The sequence below is a fragment of the Rhincodon typus genome, chromosome 2, assembly GCF_021869965.1.
Source record: "Rhincodon typus isolate 14 chromosome 2, sRhiTyp1.1, whole genome shotgun sequence".
NCBI classification, from domain to species: domain Eukaryota; kingdom Metazoa; phylum Chordata; class Chondrichthyes; order Orectolobiformes; family Rhincodontidae; genus Rhincodon; species Rhincodon typus.
This window is the reverse complement of record NC_063333.1, coordinates 144,123,215-144,141,814: the sequence shown is the minus strand read 5'-3', so window position 1 is coordinate 144,141,814 and position 18,600 is coordinate 144,123,215. Positions and strand designations below refer to the sequence as shown.

The 18,600-nt window shown below is 42.8% G+C and overlaps 1 protein-coding gene across 3 annotated transcripts in view; it reads left to right on the top strand.

Moving 5' to 3' along the window:
- Nucleotides 1-31: 31 nt before the first annotated feature.
- Nucleotides 32-18,600, top strand: part of LOC109923919 — a 32,141-nt gene continuing 13,572 nt past the window's right edge. For 2 of the 3 annotated variants that reach the window (XM_048616879.1, XM_048616864.1), the window contains exons 1-4: nt 1,068-1,380; nt 4,752-4,895; nt 9,717-9,810; nt 15,399-15,487. In XM_048616879.1, the coding sequence (XP_048472836.1) occupies nt 1,215-1,380; nt 4,752-4,895; nt 9,717-9,810; nt 15,399-15,487 (493 nt within the window). In that variant the 5' untranslated portion in view covers nt 1,068-1,214. Of the gene's footprint in view, nt 508-1,067; nt 1,381-4,751; nt 4,896-9,716; nt 9,811-15,398; nt 15,488-18,600 lie in introns of those variants that run through there. The other variant, XM_048616871.1, reaches the window with a different exon arrangement.

The following is an 18,600-nucleotide window of genomic DNA, read 5'->3' as shown; positions in this document are numbered from 1 at the left end:
TCTGTTTCACACTGATACTGACCCACTGCACACTCCTCCCAGTCTGTCTCACACTGATACTGACCCACTGCACACTCCTCCCAGTCTGTTTCACTGTAACATTGATTTGATGCACACTTATTCGGTTGTGCAACTTTAGCAAAGGTATCAAAGGTGATGAAGGATAGATGGGAATGTGAAATTCTGAACACAACCAGATCAGCCACAAACATATTGAATGGCAGAGCAGACCCAAAATGTTGAGTCGTCTGCTTCTGCTCCTACATTGTATGTTCATATGTAGCTCATCCCTGAAATTCATCACTGCTTCTCAGCCTACTCCAGTTTGCCTCTTGTTTTTCATTCATCAACTAACCTTCTACGTGTGTTGCTACATTTCCTCCCAAAGTGTAACAAAATCAAGAGCGTTCTCCAGGTCAATCAACAAAGGCAACCAGTCACTTGCAGCCTGCAGTGGAAAATCTTCATGGTGCGACCCAAATTTTTAAATGAACAGCACGGACAAAGGTTCTAACTGATGGGCAAGTCACTTAGTTTCATGTGCATATTATATTAATGGGCCCGTCAAAAGCTTCCAAACACATGACAATTACTTACATAATGTGTGTTCTTCATCGAGTAGGAGAGGTGTTTGGTTTGGATGAGTCGCTGGGAAAACAATCCAGTTCGATGAGTTAAGATCTTGATGGTTCTTTGTAATTGTACGATCTGTCTGTGAGTGTCTGACATGGTCCAAACGAGTGTTCCTTTGCCCCTCCAGCACACATGGAATTCCCAATTGGGGGCACATCTTAACGAAGTGCACTGATGTAGGTAGCACACAAGTCTATCTTTTTTACTCATTCATGGGATGAGGGTTTCATTGGCTGGGCCAGCATTTACTGTGCAGAAGGCAGTCAAGAGTCAACCACATTGCTGTGGGTCTGGAGTCATATGTAGGCCAGACCAGGTAAGGATGGCAGATTCCTTCCCGAAAGCACTTTAGTGAACCAGATGGGGTTTTTCAATAATTGGTAATCGTCATCATTAAACTCTTAATGCTATTGAATTCAACTTCCACCATCTGCCATGGTGGGATTCAGACCCAGGTCCCCAGAACATTAGCTGGGTCCCTGGATTAATAGTCCAGTGATAATACCACTAAGCCATCACCTCTCCTGATAGAAAAGTCCCTGAATATTTTCATTGCTACCAGTGAAGAACGTTAGTGCCAGATGACACATTCTGATAGTAACCCTGTGCCTTCTCTTTTAGGCTTCTTTGTCGCCACTCCATGTACAAAAGAGAGATCTGTGACCTGTCAACCATGCGGGGAAGGTGAATACCTGGACCACAGTAATTCTCAAACAGAATGTTTAAAACAGATCGAGTGTGATAAAAGTTAGTATCCTTTGATCAAACACTATGATTGATACAGCCAAACCAAAAGTAGTTAAGAATTCGAAAGGTTTGAAAATAATCACTGTCGTCAATCATTACTTCTTTGAAGATACTTAGGAACTGACACAGAACTGAGGAGAGGGAGTGAATATGTACAAATGTATTCAAATGTCATACACGGTATATCCCTGAACTTGAGATCATCCCAAACTCAGCTGCATATTTCACACTCAGGGCATGGGACAGATATTAAGACCCAGAGGGAATGCTGTGCTGGGGTCTGGGATGAGGTGGCACTGCTCAAACTGGGGGTGGTGTCGCTGTTCTTGCAATGGTTGTTTTGTCAAATAAAAGATGCAGGCTCCTCAATCCAGTTTCTAGACCAGTGGTTTTTAGTGCACGATATAATCGGGACAGAGCCTTCCCAGGTTCTGAACAATGTGCGCTATGGCAAGAGACTTGGGGCAGTTGCCTCAGAAGTCCAGCGAGTCCTTTCTCAATTCGGGAGCAACAAGTCACATTTTCCAACTGAGCTGTGGACTCCATCCAATGAGCGGCAACAGGCCCATTAACGGGAATTATAACGGGGACTATTGCTCATTGTCTCCCTCAATATTACTGCATTAAAATGCAGGTTCCCAATCTAGCTTCTCCACACCAACATCTTCGATCCACTTGCTACACACTTCCACAGTTTAATGCCACTGTTTAGAGCATAGCAGCACCTGGCATTGCAAGGCAGCTGCAAAGGAAACTGTGTGCTCAGGGACAGGACTGGACCAGGCTGCATCTCACTGTTCTTGCTGTCTCAGTGCTCACTCACTGAGCGTGCTCCTGGATGCTCGCCGCATCCCTACTTCACCTTTTTGCACTTTGCCCCCTCAGCTTGAGCTAAAGGCACAGCCTCCTCCTGTCCTGCTGTGTGTTTTTGTGCAGACAGGCGTGGGTTGTTAGCAGTCATCAGTCAAACGGGGTGGACATGTGACTGTATGGCACCATGCAATATCAATCTCACACTGGCACTGTGTGCCAGCAATGGACTTGGCAAATACATGGCATGTACTTCAACCAGATGGCCAAGCCTCAAAGTCATGGAGTTCCAACCTGTTAAGTCAAGGGCAGCTTCAGTTCAGGGTCTTGGGCACAGCAATTATGTCAAAATTCTCTGCTCATAGGAGGTGAGGAACTGAATGCCAGGTACTCTTTGCCTCTTCCTGTCCTACCGTGGGCTATTTTCTCCTGGCGTGAGAGAAAGGGAGGCTTTGAGTGAGATGAAAGCGGGCGGCACAGCTGTTAGTGCTGGAGCAGGTGGTGAGATTTCCTGAGTGAGTAGGCAGTGCAGATGGTCAGCAGTGTTTGTGGGGTGAGGGAACTGGAAGCGTAGGAGTCAGTGAGGGATGATGCTTCATGCAACACTGACAGCAGTAGAGCACGAAGCATATTAAGAGGTGTCCCAGATAAACTTAGTGAGAGTTGGTAGCAGTGAGAAGCTGGTGGTACTTACCCTGGCAGAGTGGAGAAGGTCATTGACCTTCGTCCTGCACTGCTGGTCATTGTTCTAGAGGGCTGGGATCGCACTGATAATGGAGCAAGCTGGCAGGCTCTGGTGGTGTGAACTCTGCTGCTGGTCCTGAGGGAAGAGAACATCTCACCTCCGCACCAGAGCATCCCATTTCCTGCCTACAAAGCAAGGTGCGAATTTCCCCCTTGTCTGCTATGTCCAGAGCAAATGTCATAATCCACACAGGGCAGCTCTGGACTGACTGCACTGCATATGATGGTCTTTTAAAGATGGCACTGGTGCCGTGGATCCAGGCAGTGACAAGATCTTCTGTTTGTGATGAGTGAGAGAATCAGGTAAGCATTAGACAAGAGGAGACCCATCGCATCATGGTAGGCACTTAAGGAGACAAGTTTGTGATGATAGCACGAGAAAGCTTGCTAAGCCTCAGGAAGCAAAGCCCTCCATCAAACTCCATGAAAGTGAAACTTTGCCAAAATATGGTAAGATGCAGCCCAATGAAAATGGCTTGAGAGAAGAAATAATGGAAAAGTAAGACATCCCTCTTAAAATGCTGCCAAGTATCACAATGTTGTTCTGTCCCGAAGCTTGGCATGTAGAGCAGAAGGTGCAGTTTTTAGCAATATTGAAACCAGTAGGCCATTCAACCCTTTGAGCCTGCTCCACCATTCAATATGATCATGGCTGATCATCCAATTGAGGCCCCATTCCCATTTTCTACCCATATCCTTTGATCACTTTAGCCGTACGATCTATGTCTAAATCGTTCTTGAAATCATTCAATGTTTTGGCCTCAACTCACTCTTTAGGTCAAGAAATTTCTCCATATCCTAAGTCCTAAATGCTCTATCCTGTTTCCTTAGACTGTGGACCCTGGTTCTGGACTCTCCAATCACTGGAAATATCCTTCTAAAAAAATTCTTCTCCAAACTCTTCTCCATACTGCAAATTTAATTTGATTCAACTCGGAATCTGCGCAAGGCTGTTGCAGTAATATCTTGGCAATAAGAAACTTGAATTTTTCATGAAAACTCTCAATTTAAAAACAAAATCTCTTGAAAATTGAGTGAATTCTTATAATCTGCAGTATTAATGCATTGAAGATTTCATATTCTTCAAACAAATACATTCTCGATTCTGATGCTTGCTCTCTGGTTTGAGTGGATGACAGGGGGAAATTTAAGCGCCACATGGACAGGTGGGTTTGGGTAAGAGGGTAAATTAGAAGATGCAGAAGTCTCTAATCTGACCAGTTTACATCGGACGCGACATTTATGATTTTAATGAGTGACAAGGTTGACTGACCGATCCATTTTCAGGATGCAAGTTGCCATTTGTCACAAATTAATGAGGGGATTCCAGCTGGATGTTATCATTTATCACTGAAATGTAACATTTTTTTTCTTAATTCTTTCATGGGATGTGGGCATCGCTGTCAAGATCAGCATTTATTGCCCATCCCTTATTGCCCTTGATCTGAGTTGCTCACGAGACCATTGCAAAAGCTAGTTCAGTGTCAACACATTGTTTGGAGTCACATGCAAGTCAGACCAAGTGAGGATGACAGATTTCTCTCCCTAAAGGACATTAGTGATCCTGATGGGTTTTTATGACAATTGGTAGTTTTGTCGCAACTATGGTCAATATAAGTTTTATATTGCAAACTCTTATTAATTGAATTTAAATTCTACCACTTCAAACCATGTCCCCAGACTCCCTCTGGATTAATTCTCACTCCAGGTTCCTAGTCCAGTGACATAACCAGAAAAGCTCCATTTCTCCCTGCATATGTCGGTTGCGAGTGGTCATTAGTTATGATCGAGTCTGAAACTGTCTTTTTCCTTTCTAGTGAAAGGATTTGAAATTCTGCATAAAGGAGATTCAGTGACTGCCACACAGTGTATATGTAAAGCCAATTTTCACTGCTCCCAGGATTGCGAATACTGCCTCAGAGATAGTCCGTGCTTCCCTGGTTTTGAAGTGGAGAAGAAAGGTGAGCAAGTGTTACACTGGAACGCTGTGGACTTGAGGCAAACATTAAATTCCACAGAAATTTTGTAAATCTACAGTTTTTATATAAATTGAAAGTGGAAGCAGTTTATTTTAGGAGTTGACTGTTTCTTTTACAGTTGAATGTTCTGGTGCGAACATCCGGTACATTCATGCTTCACCACATGATCAGCTCATAAACCTGGCCAATTTGTCTGACATGGTTCCAAGGAGATGAGAGATTACAAGCTGGCTGGAGAATAGATTTATGATTAGAAAGTCCATTGCGTATTCATCTCAGCATGTCTTTGGAGGATCTCGGGAGGATATAACATAATAGTAATGAGTTCTGGGCAGATTTCAGATCAAGGTTAACCTCCAGCTGGTAATGTAGGCACTGTATAATTAATAGATAAAGATAAAGTCACCATATTATTAGCAGACCATAGGGCGACTCTCTCATTAGAGAGAGACAATGGTGATGGTTTAACCTCAGGCGACGGGAAAGGTTGAGAAGGACAGCCCTTCATGGTAATCTCAGCTAGTGTGGGAATTGTACCCATACCGAAGGTGTCACTGCATCACAAATCATCCATCCAGCCAACCCAGCTAAGTAAGCCCCCTGCTATAATTAATAGTAACCAAATAATAACAAAAGTAGAGGATGTTTTCTCAATGTGTTAAACAGATTTTATGACCGATCAATCAATCAACCCCTTTCTCTCATATATGTTGCTCGCAGTTTTTAATCACCAGAACTCTTAAATTGGAAAAGTAGGAGGCACAAGTTTTTGTACATCTCATCCTCTCTGATCTCTGGTATTAAATAGCATTGCCCCTACTTACATGACCCAATTGAACTTTGTGACTGATGTGGACCTGTACACAGACTGAGAAGGTTCCCAATCATGCAATCTAAAACCCCTAATTAACTGGTACAATACAATTTCCCAGATTAATTTCTTTCCTGGCCAGCGGGCTTCAATTGCAAAATAGCATTTTGGAATTTGAAATACATCAGGAGACTATTTCATCCATAGAGAAATTGTAAATATGGGATATCTAACAGGTGCTTGATTTGTTGCTTTTAAATCATGTCAATTGGCAATTTGCAGCATTTTGACTGCCCTTCATATGGAAATGAAACACATTACAATCTGGTCACTCCTTTGAATTGAGGAGAAACAAAGGACTGCATTGATCTCATTAAGGATGTGGGAATTTAGCCCCTAGCCTGATCTCCTATTCAGTGAAATCATGGCTACTCTGTGACCCCACTTCAAATTTGTTACTTATCCCTTAATAAATTTGGTTCATAAAGATCTCTAAGTAATGGTGGCATTTCTTTTTCAAGGAATATGAGTATCACTGGCAAGACCAGCATTTGTTACTTATCCCTCATTAATGTGCTTTCTATTGTCATCTGCAGATGAGAGTGCTAAATTTCTACTGCCCTTTGCTAATTTCCTAATTTCACTTCTGAAAGGTCTGGTCATAATTTATTGTCTCTTCCCTGCCCATTTCTAATCACCCTAACTAGCAGAAGTAATTTCTCACAGTCCTCCATATCTATTCCACATCAGAGTACATCAATATTTGCATGAACAATTTAAAATAAGGCAATTTTCAATTCACAAAGCTATACGTGGATAAAATAAATTATTGCTAGCTTGTAGCTTGCACATCCCCAACCCTGATATTTTGAAGGTTGAGTATTACTAAACTGGGTTGTCAGTTTGAATTTCTCTTCCTGATTCCCGTCCCAGTGACCCTGACATGAAGGTGAATATGCCAGGACATAAAAATCCACTGGCAAGGTACATCCATTAAATGATTGTTAAAGTCAGCAATCTGGCAGTTCAAGTTGCCAAGGAACAAGCAGAGTGCAGTGGACCTAAGAATGCTTTGAATCCACTCTGGCATGAAAAACAAAAGAATTGATTTTGATTAAGACATGATTGTACAAGATTCATTTTAATTGAATGACAATGGTTTTCTGTAATTAAATGCTGTAGATATTATCCTTTCAGAAACGATGAATAGTATCCATCCGATAAACTAGAAATTACTCTTGACAGTAACAGAGGATCAGCACCTAATACAATTCAATTAACATTTCTCTGCCCACTACTTTATTACTGGGACTGTTAACCTTTAAAAGAAGGGCATTGTAGTCTGCGAAACTTGAGGCAAAAATCCTGTCACTCATAAAATGCAAATTGTTCACATGCTATTATCTGCCTTTAATGGTAAGTCTAATGTAATTAAAAATGGGGAGTTGACCAAGATGTAGTGTGATTGTGTAAAAGAATCAATCACAAGTTGGCATCCAGTTTCACAGCTCTTTTACTGAGGATTGTGAAAGATTCTGTACCTGAGGGAGAATTATAATGGCAAGGGACAACAGAGGCTCATTACATTGATCCTTGGGATGAAAGGGTTGTCCCATGAGGAGACCAAACAGCTCCCATTCCTGGATGGGATGGTAGAACGCAGGGCCAACAGGGAATTTCTGACCAAAGTATACAGAAAGGCCACATACATGGATCAAGTCCTAAATTTCAACAATATACACCCCAACACCCGCAAGCAGAGTTGTGTAAAAACACTGTTCGAATGAGCCGCAACACACTGCGGCAACCCAAAACTACACCAAAATGAAGAAGAATAGCTCCACCAAATATTTAGAGACAACGGATACCTGACCGGCTGGGTCCGACAATGCCTGTCACACAAACAACAACAGGAAGATACAGTACGCCCTGACACACTTGTCACATTACTGTACATCAAATGGCCACTAGGCATCAGAGTAGCACACAAACCTACATCAACCCTATTTCAACTGCTAACAAGAACCAAAGACCCCTTACCCACTGTGGACAGAACCAACGTAATATACAAGATTCCATGCAAGGACTGCAACAAACATTACATTGGATAGACAGGAAGGAAACTGGCTACGAGAATACATGAACACCAACTAGCAACAAAAGGACACGATCAATACTCACTTGTCTCCATGCACCCAGACAAGGAGGGCCACCAGTTCAATGGGGACAATGTCAGGATCCTAGGACAGGCCAAACAGAGACAAGCACTGGAATTTCTAGAGGCCTGGTTCTCCACCAAGAAGGCCATCAATTAACACATAGAATTGGACCCTATATACGCACTACTGCAAAGAAAAACTGGAAATGAGGTAGCCAACTCCTACTGACCCCAGAGTTTAAATAATAAGCAGGAAAATACAACAACGTTTCATCGGAGGCTGCACTGATGATGTTACCCAACAGGATAATGAAATGTCTACAAACTAACAAACAAGCTCAGTGAGCAAACCAACCACAGAGCTGTATATTCCCTGGAGGTTAGAAGAATGTGAGGTGTTCTTAATGAAACATTAGATTTTGAAAGGAATGGAAGATGCTGTTTCCTTGGCTAGACAGTCTAGAACTAGGAGGTGACTAGGGGGGACTCTAGACATGAGGAATTGACTTTTTCAGAGGAAGGTAAGGAGAAATTTTATCTCTGATGATTGGAATTTTCTACCCCTGACAGCTGTGAACGTTCAGTTACTGAGTCAAGGCTGAGGTCGATAGATTTTCATTTATGAAGGGAATTGAGGGACATGGTGATTGGATGGTAAAACCATGATAGAATTGAGGGGCAGAGCAGGCTGAAAGGGCCAAATGGCCTCCTCCTACTCCTTATTCTTGTTGATATTGAACTTATTTCCAAATTGGAAAGCATGTTAACTATTACCTGTTTGACAATATACACAACATTAAGATCTACCCACAAATATCTCAGGCTTAACGTGCTCAGCTGTTTTTCCATTAGCTGTACTTTTCAATTACTAGGGGTCATGATTTCAAGGTGAGAGGGGAAAAGTTTAAGGGAGATATGCGTGGAAAGTTCTTTATGCAGAGGGTGGTGGGTGCCTGGAATGTGTTGCCAGCGGAGGTGGTAGAGGCGGGCACAATAGCGTCATTTAAGATGTATCTAGACGGATACATGAATGGGCAGGGAGCAGAGGAATACAGATCCTTGGAAAATAGGTGACAGGTTTAGATAGAGGATGTGGATTGGTGCAGGCTTGGAGGGCCGAAGGGCCTGTTCCTGTGCTGTAATTTTCTTTGTTCTTTGTTCTTTTCGAACATTTGAGCAGTATGGGACACTGCAGCGGCTCAGTGGTTAGCACTGCTGCCTCTCAGAGTCAAGGACCTGGGGTCAATTCCAACCTCGGGCAACTGTCTGTGTGGAGTTTACACATTCTCCCCCTGCCTATCCTCCCACTCAGAAGATGTGCAGGTTAGGTGGATTTGCCATGTTAAATTATCCATAGTATCCAGGGATATGCAGGCTAGGTAGATTAGCCATGGGGAAGGCATGGTTACAGGGATAGGGTGGGGGGGCAGGGTCTAGGTGGGATGTTGTATGGAGGATTGATGGACTGAAAGACCTGCTTCCACACAGCAGGGATTCTACGAATAGGAGGCATTCTGAAACTGTCAGCCCATGCCTCAGTAGGGTTTCTTTGAGTACAGTGGTTACATTACTGATCATGAAACTACCAGCTTGAAATAAAAACCCATCTGGGTTACTAATATCCTTTAGGGTAGGAAATCTTCATCCTAACCCATTCTGGCCTGTATGTATCTTGGGAGTTGACTTTTAATTGCCCTCTGAAATTGGCTAGTAAGTGGTGGTTGCCCAAATGTAGCGAATAAGTGACATTTTCTTCATTTTCTTTGCCATGGACATTTTCTTCAAAAATTTTGCATGCATTCCATTTTCTAATCATTATAATGTTTTTTCATAGCAAACCGGATGTCTGATACTAAATGCAGGCCATGTCCTCCAATGTACTTTTCAACTGAGACCTCATTTACCCTGCAGTGTGAATTGAGGACCAAGTAAGTCTACCACTCATGATAAGAATCATAATGTTACAACGTGATAATTTAAGAGTTGAATGGATTTTGTTTTATTGTTCTTTAATATCTGTTGCAAAGAATTTTACAGACAGAGAAACAGGCCATTCAGCCCAGCTGGTCCATGCTGGTATTTAAGTTCCACACCCACCTAGTCCCACTTCATTTTCATCCAACTCCATCAACAAACAACTATGTTGAGAGGTACTTTCATAAAACTTGATTATGTCATAGTAGCTTCCTCACAGTATCATGGCAACATTCACTTGTGTTCGACTTGTTTTCACATTATAAAAGGTATCTTTCAAATGACTTGATACCAGTTTATGAGCCTAAATCTTCACAACTTGAGCAAACAATTTTCAAGGAACATTTTGACCTTTGGTCTACCCCACCTCTAGGTAATGGGCTGTCGGACTTCAAATTAATTTTGTCAGTGCACCACGCAAAACAAATTTGTTTTGAGCCTAAAATGAATGCAGCCAGAAGCCTAAGATTGACTCAGTATTCAACCAGCACTGATTGCAGCTTCTTATCCATCCATGAGGTTAAAATAGGACCACCAGCTCAGAGAGTGGAATAGCCCATCTGTTTTGGGCATGTTGAGAGATTGATTTGGGCAAACCCCATTTATAAAGGTAACATTTCAAGGGCTACAGTTTCTGCTTCTTTACACAGTTTTCTCAAAAAAACCAGTGTAAAAGATCATGGAATTCATCATGCTTTTGCAGTCTCTAAAAACCATTGACTAGAAGCTTATTCCACTCACAAAACAGGCCACATCCATTAGATGTTTTCAGTAAATGTGTTCATTTTCTGGCCTTTAAGAAGGTTTTTAAAAAATCACGGATGCTGCTGGACCTGCTGAGCTTTTCCAGCAATTTCTGTCTCGGTTTGAAGAATCAAACTGGATCTTGTGCATAACGCCACTAATGGGCACATTTTGAAAGCTTTGTACTGGCTCAAGGATTACTGCACCCAATATAATTAGCAAACATTTCCCTACATTCTGATTTTGTTGTTTCAGTTATTTAAAATCAGGTAATTTATAAATGATGGACATTTTTATTAAAATGATTATTTTTCATGATAAAACCATTTTAACTGAATTGATCAAATGCACCAAATTAGTGTTCTTAAGCACATGAACAATTATTTTCTAACATTAGGTTTTGAAATGCTGCTCGATTGCTTTGCTCCATTACAGATTCATTGATATGCAAATATGTCTGAGTGAACACTTGAAGGAAACATATGGTTCTGAAAATTTGTGCACTTTTGAATCCAGCTTGCACCTAGCTGTTGTGTCCAGACCAGAAGCTCTACTCTGCATTGAGTCAGTCAACAGAGATAGCAAACAAGCCTGTAACAATATGGGGAACATGCCCTTGTTCTTTCTTCTGCACCTATTATTATCGGGTCTGCCAGCAAAAATCATTCCTGCCACTGCTACATTACACTAAGGCTTTAAGGGTCTTTTATACAAAAGCTTGTGTTCTCTCCATGCATGGACAAACCTCCTTCCACAGCCTATTGGGAATATGTGCCATGTTTGCTCATTTGCTAATGTTCAAACATATTATCAATAAAGTCATATCACATCTAATATGAGACACAAGCATAGTACCCTACAGTGTTGAAGCTGGCCATTTGGCCCATTGCACCAACCCTTTGAAGGGCAACATCTCACCCAATCCCCATAATCCTGCATTTCCCACAGCTAATCCACCTAACCAGTACATCTTTGGATTGTAGGAGGAAAGCCCACACAGACACAGAGAGAACATGCAAACTCCACACAGACAGATGCCTGAGGCTGGAATTGAACCCAGATCTTTGGCCTTGTGAGGCAGCAGTGCTAGCCACTAAGCCACCAAGCCACCATGCCACCCAAGGGACTCATGCAGTGCAGTGGTAGCATCCCTACCGCTGAGCGAAGGGGCCTGTGTTCAAGTCCCATCTGCAGTCTATAATATCTCTGAGCAGGTTGATATCGAAAATATCTTAAAACGGTTTCTTAAATTTGGCCTTGCACCTCTTACCATAATGTAATTCACAGTCAGATTCCAGACCTTTGGATTTCCCAAATGATTAGCTCTCTGCACATCTGCAACAACTTTGCATCAAGAAAATTGCTGGTATAACGACTTTGCTATTGTACTGTCCCTGGCTAGGCTATCACTTATTGTCCATTGCTAACCACTCTTGAGGGTCATGGTAAGCTGCCTTCTTGAATCACTGTAATTGTCGGGGGCAGGGATACCCACTGTGTTGTCATTGTGCCCACACCTCAAGCACTGCAGTGGTTCAACTGGTCTCCGCGCATCCTGTACATCACCACTAGTGGGAGTCACCCTCTCTCCATCAATTAATGGACTTGTGCTGCTGGATCAAGGGATTCTGAGAGCTGTCTTGTGGCATGATAGATTTCCTTGGGGCAACCTTTACACAGTGTGTGCTGCTGGAGGGGTTTGCTGTGTGGAACCTCTGCTGTATCTGTGAATCTGTTGCAATTTTTCTTTCTACAATCCGTGCATCTGTCTGCCCACTTCCTCTGTGGATCACCACACCTCCTGAGTATGCAGAAGGCACAGAGGCCAAGAGTTCCACATTTTGCCCTATTTGATTTAAAGCCTGCATGTACAACTTTAGTGCTATATCTTCCATCCAGGATTAGGTTTACTCAAGAAGTAGAAAAGAATACAATGATAAGGTTTTATACAAATGTAAATGTTATCAATAGTTAGTTGTTTGACCTGTAACATTGTGTACAACAACCATTTGGGGCAGTTGTATAAATGTGAAAAGTTTGTCTGTCACCATACTGAAAAAAAAATCAGGATACAATGCATGTTGCAGGCATGGACTTACTGCAAAATAGTTGTGATAATTAAGCATCTGCAATCTTTGCAGACACATTTGAATCTGAGACGCTGTAAGCTATCTGTGGACTAGCCAAACACAAATTTCAAGCCATATTTCCCTACCTTGCAACAGTGACCACTCCTCGGAGGAACATCATTGGCTATGAAGCACTTTGGGATGCCTTGAGGACATCAAAACTTCAATATAAATGCAAGCTGCTTTTCCTTTTTCTGCATTTGCACTTTGTGTAAAGTGGAAATTTCAACTATATGACTCTTGGTATTACTGTTCTCTAATCCCTATTCCAGTTTCCCAACCACACAGAAGAGTGCTTTCCTCTTTCCAAATTCCTAGCATTGAGATGTGGTGTTTGCTTGACAGGATATGTTGTGTGTGTAATAACATGTATATTGCCATTGTAATATTTTGAGTAATAATGACAGTTGCTATACCTGATTTTATTGATAAATATCCTGGGCAATTTAATCTTCAAGATCAGAAATCACGTGACACTAGGTATAGTCTGACAGATTTATTTGAAATCACAAGCTTTCAGAGCACTGCTGCTTTGTCAGGTGGAAAGATGAAGTAGCAGCGCTCCAAAAGCTTGTGATTTCAAATAAACCTGTTGGACTATAACCTGGTGTCATGTGACTTATGACCTTGTCCACCCCAGTCCAACAATGGCACCTCCGCATCAATTTAATCCTCAATCAACATCACTAAAATAAATGCTCTTGGCATTATCTCATAACTGTTTGGGGGAGCTTCCTGTGTGGAAATTGGCTGCCATGTTTTCTACATTGCCACAGACACTGTGGGTGGGGCCTGAATGACATGGGCTGTGCTGAGATTTGTGGTAGAATCTTTCGCAAAGTCCAGCAAGCTGATCATGACATCAGGAGCCACCCACTGCATTTTTTACACATGTGTAAGCAGCAAATTCTTGCTAGGCAGTGGTGAATTATTGTTTAAGGAGGTTTGTAGCTTGCCAAGTGCCTCATTTATGCCACAATTCACCTCATTAACATTCAGCTTCCAAACTTACCAAACATGCTGAACAGGCTGGACATCGTAAATTCTCCATGTGGAAGCCAGAGTGGGAACCTGGTGTGCTCAGTTTGCTCTAAAGGAACTCTAAGTTGCTCACTGGCACCAACATTCTCGAGCATGAGACCTGCCACCTGCCCCCCACATCTGCGGATATTAACATCTGCCATGTGGCAGCCTCCAAGAACCCTCATGGCACATCTCTGATCCATTTACAGGACACCTCTACATTTTACTGCTGCATCTTGGAGTGCAGCAGTAATTCCCATTGTAATGCTAAAGCAAGGACACTGTGCAGTCAGGGACATGCTCCCAGCTCGTGGACTAGATCACATGCATTTCCAGCCTATTTCCTTGTTCTCTTAGCACTCAGTCACTATGGGTGTACCTGACCCTTCCTGGATGGTGGCAGCATATCCCTGCCTTGCATTACCTTTTGCACTATTCCGCCTCAGCTAGCAATACCTGCTTCATGATACAGCAGTATTGCCAAGTCTTTTAGCGCAACCACAATGCCCGGGAACCATGTTATGGTTGTTGGCAGTCTTCAATCAAGTTGAGGGAGATAGACTTTGGTCAAGGGTGGGTCAAGGGCACCCTTCAATACCAGTCCAGGAGCTTGGACATAGTCAGTCAGCTGCTCGGAGCGATCAGTCAGGATACTGTCCACTTAGGGGTGAGGAACCAAAAGTCAGATAACCCACCACCAATTGTAACTCTCTCTGCTGTACTGGGGGCTGTTTTCCTCCTAGAATGAGAGAGAGGTAGGTATTGAGGGAAATGACAGTGGGTGACACAGCAGTTACTGTTTGTGCAGGCAGGGAGGTGTCCTGAGGGAGTAAGAAAGCAACACTAGGGAGCATGCAGGGTTCGTGGTGTTGGGGATAGGGTGGTGATAGCAAGTGAGGGAAGATATTGTAATCAGTAGTGACAGTAGCAGAGGAGGAGCCTTGGAGAACATTGTGTGCAGTAGCAGAGAAAGAGTGAGTGTGAGGTATCAGAGGGAGGATGGTGGGACTCGTGCTGGTGGAGTGGAGAAGGTCATTGACCTTCCTACAGGGTTGTGCATTCCTCCAGATGCCTGAGACTGCACTGACGTGGGGTTGGGGGGAGCGGGGTAACCCCAGATCAGGCTGTTGGCGTGGTCTTCACTGCTGGTCCTGGGGGAAGAGAACATCCCACATCTGCATACCCCATCCTGTAGATCCTCCAGGATCCTCCCTACAAATTGGGGTAAAGATCTCCTTCTGTCTGCAATGTCTGGGGGAAATGTCAGGAACCGTGCAGAATAACTGACAGTGTTTATCCAGGCACACAACAGACATATAAAAATCCAATGAATTCCATATATTCCAGCAGTGGTGAATTGCCCTGGGAATGGCATGCGGAATTGGACGGGAGGGACACCATAGGGATGGGGGCAGTAGTTGATAAGGCGAGTTTGGTAAAATACAGCGACAATTCTCATGAGATCTCAAGGCCTCCAAAAAACTCAATACATTTGGCATTTAGCCAATAAAAATGTAAAGTACAGCCCTGCATTTCAAAAAATATTTAATTGTCTGTAAATTGTTTCGGACATCCTGAGGGTGTGGAAAGTATTTATTATATTTAACTTTGCTTCTAATATTTTTATTGTATTTTATTTTCTATAGTTGCACAGCCCTTGGGATGGAGGAAAAGGTTCCTGGTAATGCAACTTCTGATGCATTATGCATTAGTGTTTCAACGCCATCCAGTTCAGGTATAGTGGCTGTAAAATTTATCAGGCACAATTAAGTACCATTTGGAGTTCTGCAGTATAATATAAATCTTGAGCTTTCAGTAATATCATTTCTGTTTTATCCATTTTCTTTCATGGGATATGAGCATTACTGGCAAATATAGACCATAAGATATAGGAATAGAGTTGGGCCATTTGGCCCATTGAGTCTGCTCTATCATTTGATCATGACTGATGTGTTTCTCAATCCCATCCTCCTTCCTTCTCCCCCTACCAATCAAGAACCTATCTATCTTGGTCTTAGACATTTTATTCTATAAATGGGTGCTAGGTTGTGACTAACACATTATCCATCCGTTTCTCCACATCTCCCCCACCCACTCCCCTGGCACAGTTACCTGCTGGCATGTATTCTCACCCTATCACAGGCCTTGACATTAGCAAACTGGGGTCTAAAATCTAATCATTGTCGGAATCTCCTGACGATCTGGTGAAGAGAAGGTAACTCTCGTTTTCCTTCTTCTCACGGACGTCATGAGGAAATGCGTTTACGGGATCATGGAAGGAAAGAGAAGGGATGTGGCTTTCAGAGGCCACCTCTTCTCTCCACATCCGTATCTCCGATCGCCCCCAGATTTGGACAATTGGAAGTTAATCCTGGCTCGACAAGTAGCTGGCTAAGAAGCTAACCACCTTTCTGTCCTGCCAGGGATGCACACAATCGGGGGAGTGGCAAGCTGAGGTCTTTAAATGACTAGTTAATGACCCTGAGACAACAAGGTGCAGGGCTGGATGAACACAGCAGGCCAAGCAGCATCATAGGAGCAGAGAGGCTGACGTTTCGGGCCTAGACCCTTCATCATTGCTAACAAGTTAAAGAAGATGTATCACTGCACCCAGCGTTTAATTGCTGCCTGGGGCTGGGTTTTCTTTCAGTTTATTCGTTGGAGGTGGGTGTCACTGGCTGAGCCAGCATTAAATGCCCAATCCCAATTGCCCGGAGGGTAATTAAAAGTCAACCATGTTTCTGTGGGTTTGGAGTCACGTGTAGACTAGACATGGTAGGGATGACAGATTTTCTTTCCCTAAACATGGGTTTTGTGCCAATAGTTAAATGATTGCTATGATTCCAGATTTTTATTGAATTAATTCAAATTTTGACCATCTGCCATGATGGGATTTGAACCCACATCTTAAGGATATTGAGTTACTAATACAGTGACATTACTACTACACCAACTCTCCCCTATAGAGCACAAAGGAAGTGAGTTTCTCTCCAGGGTCAATTCGTCCAATTATTTCCCCTCTGTGCCACTGCGTGCTCCTGCCCAGGGAGGGGAATGCCATGGCTGGTTACATTGGTTCAGGTACTCATTGCCAAGGCAATTATTTTTTGGTGCTTAATAATGGAATCAGGAATTGACAGGTTATATTTTGAGAGAAGTTGAATTTTTGTGTGGCTTCACCCAATTGTCTGTAATTAAGACTCATAGCACAGAAGAAGCCACTCAGTCTATCATGTCTGTACTGACTCTCTCTGAAGGAAATGCCCAATTTAGTCAGCTCTCTTCAGGTTTTCACTTTAGCCTTTCCAGTGTTTTAGATCTCATCAAAATTCTGTGTCAAAAGAATTACATGCATTTCTTCTCTTCTCCTTGTTCCCTGTCACTCTGTAAAGATATTTATGGACCAATTCTCTTTTGAACATGTACTTTGAATGTGCTTCCACTGCCCTTTCAAAGAGATTTTGGTTGCAGAATTGGGCTCCCTGACCCCTGTGGTTTTGGCACACATGCACAGATCGGTCACGATCCAGACCAAACTCCAACTCTGTGAGGGCCTTGTCACATATCAGTGTGCACCAGAACAGTACAGGGTTGATGCATCATGGTGTCAAGTCAATGTGTGCTATGACAATAAGATGTAGGAGGAGATATAGGTAACATCAGAAGTAATAATGCTGGTGTGTACAACAGAAGGCAAATTTGGCAAGAAACTGGACCCATTAAAAGGAATCCCCAACCTGTTTGTAGCTGATTAATCTCACTCTGGCTCTGTTTGAGTTTGACTTTCTCTGTTTGAGAAGTGCTGAGTTGTTTTAAAATTGGCGATGTCTTTATGATGATGAGAATAAGATGGTAACGTAACAATGATATTGGCAGTCACTTGCTACACACTGAAGAAAGGATGGAATAATCTGTGCGTTTAAAAGATTGTATTCACCAAGAACAGTATTAAGTACAATAATGTAAGTTAGAGTTTGCAGAACTTTATAGAGCCATGGCTGCCATATTACCAACCTCTCTGGGTTGCCATTGAAAGGGAGATGGAGCAAAAGTGGCAAAGAAGGGGAGGTGTTGCTCACAGGGGGAGATGGAGGAAGGTCCTCAAAGTGTGGAGTTGAGAATTATCAGATCAGTGGTGATTTCATTGGATGATGAAGCAGGCTCAATGGGCTGATCACAAAATCTAATTATAACCTAAAATTTGATAAGCAAATATCAGTTTGCAAACCACCCTGATCAAACAACAATTAAACAGGAAATGCTGTGTTCACTCACAGTATTAGATTTTCCAGTCCTTCAGGAATTAACCACATCTCTAAGGTTTTGGAGTAGATCTGTAGCTCGGGTTGTGGGTGTTGAGGTTGGTTGGCTCGCTGAGCTGGTTTGTTTTGCAGACGTTTCGTTATGATGCTTGGTAACATCCTCACTGCAGCCTCTGATGAAGCGTCGGTGTGTTTTCCCGCCTGGTCTTTAAACTCTGGGGTCCATTCAGATGATTGCCTCACTTCCGGGTTTCCTTCGTAGTGGAATGTATATGGGGTCGAGTTCAATGTGTTTATTGATAGCATGCTTCGTGGAGTGCCATGCTTCCAGGAATTCTCGTGCTTGTCTCTGCCTAGCCTGTCCCAGGATCTTGGTGTTGTCCCTTTCGAAGTATGGTTCTCCTTGTCCATGTGGATTGAGATGAGTGAGTATTGGTCGTGTCTTTTTGTAGCCAGTTGGAGTTCATGTACTCTTGTTGTTAGTTTCCTTCCTGTTTGTCCGATGTAGTGTTTCTCGCAGTCTCTGCAGGGGATCTTGTAGATGACATTGGTCCTGTCCATGGCGGGGAGTGGGTCTTTAGTTCGG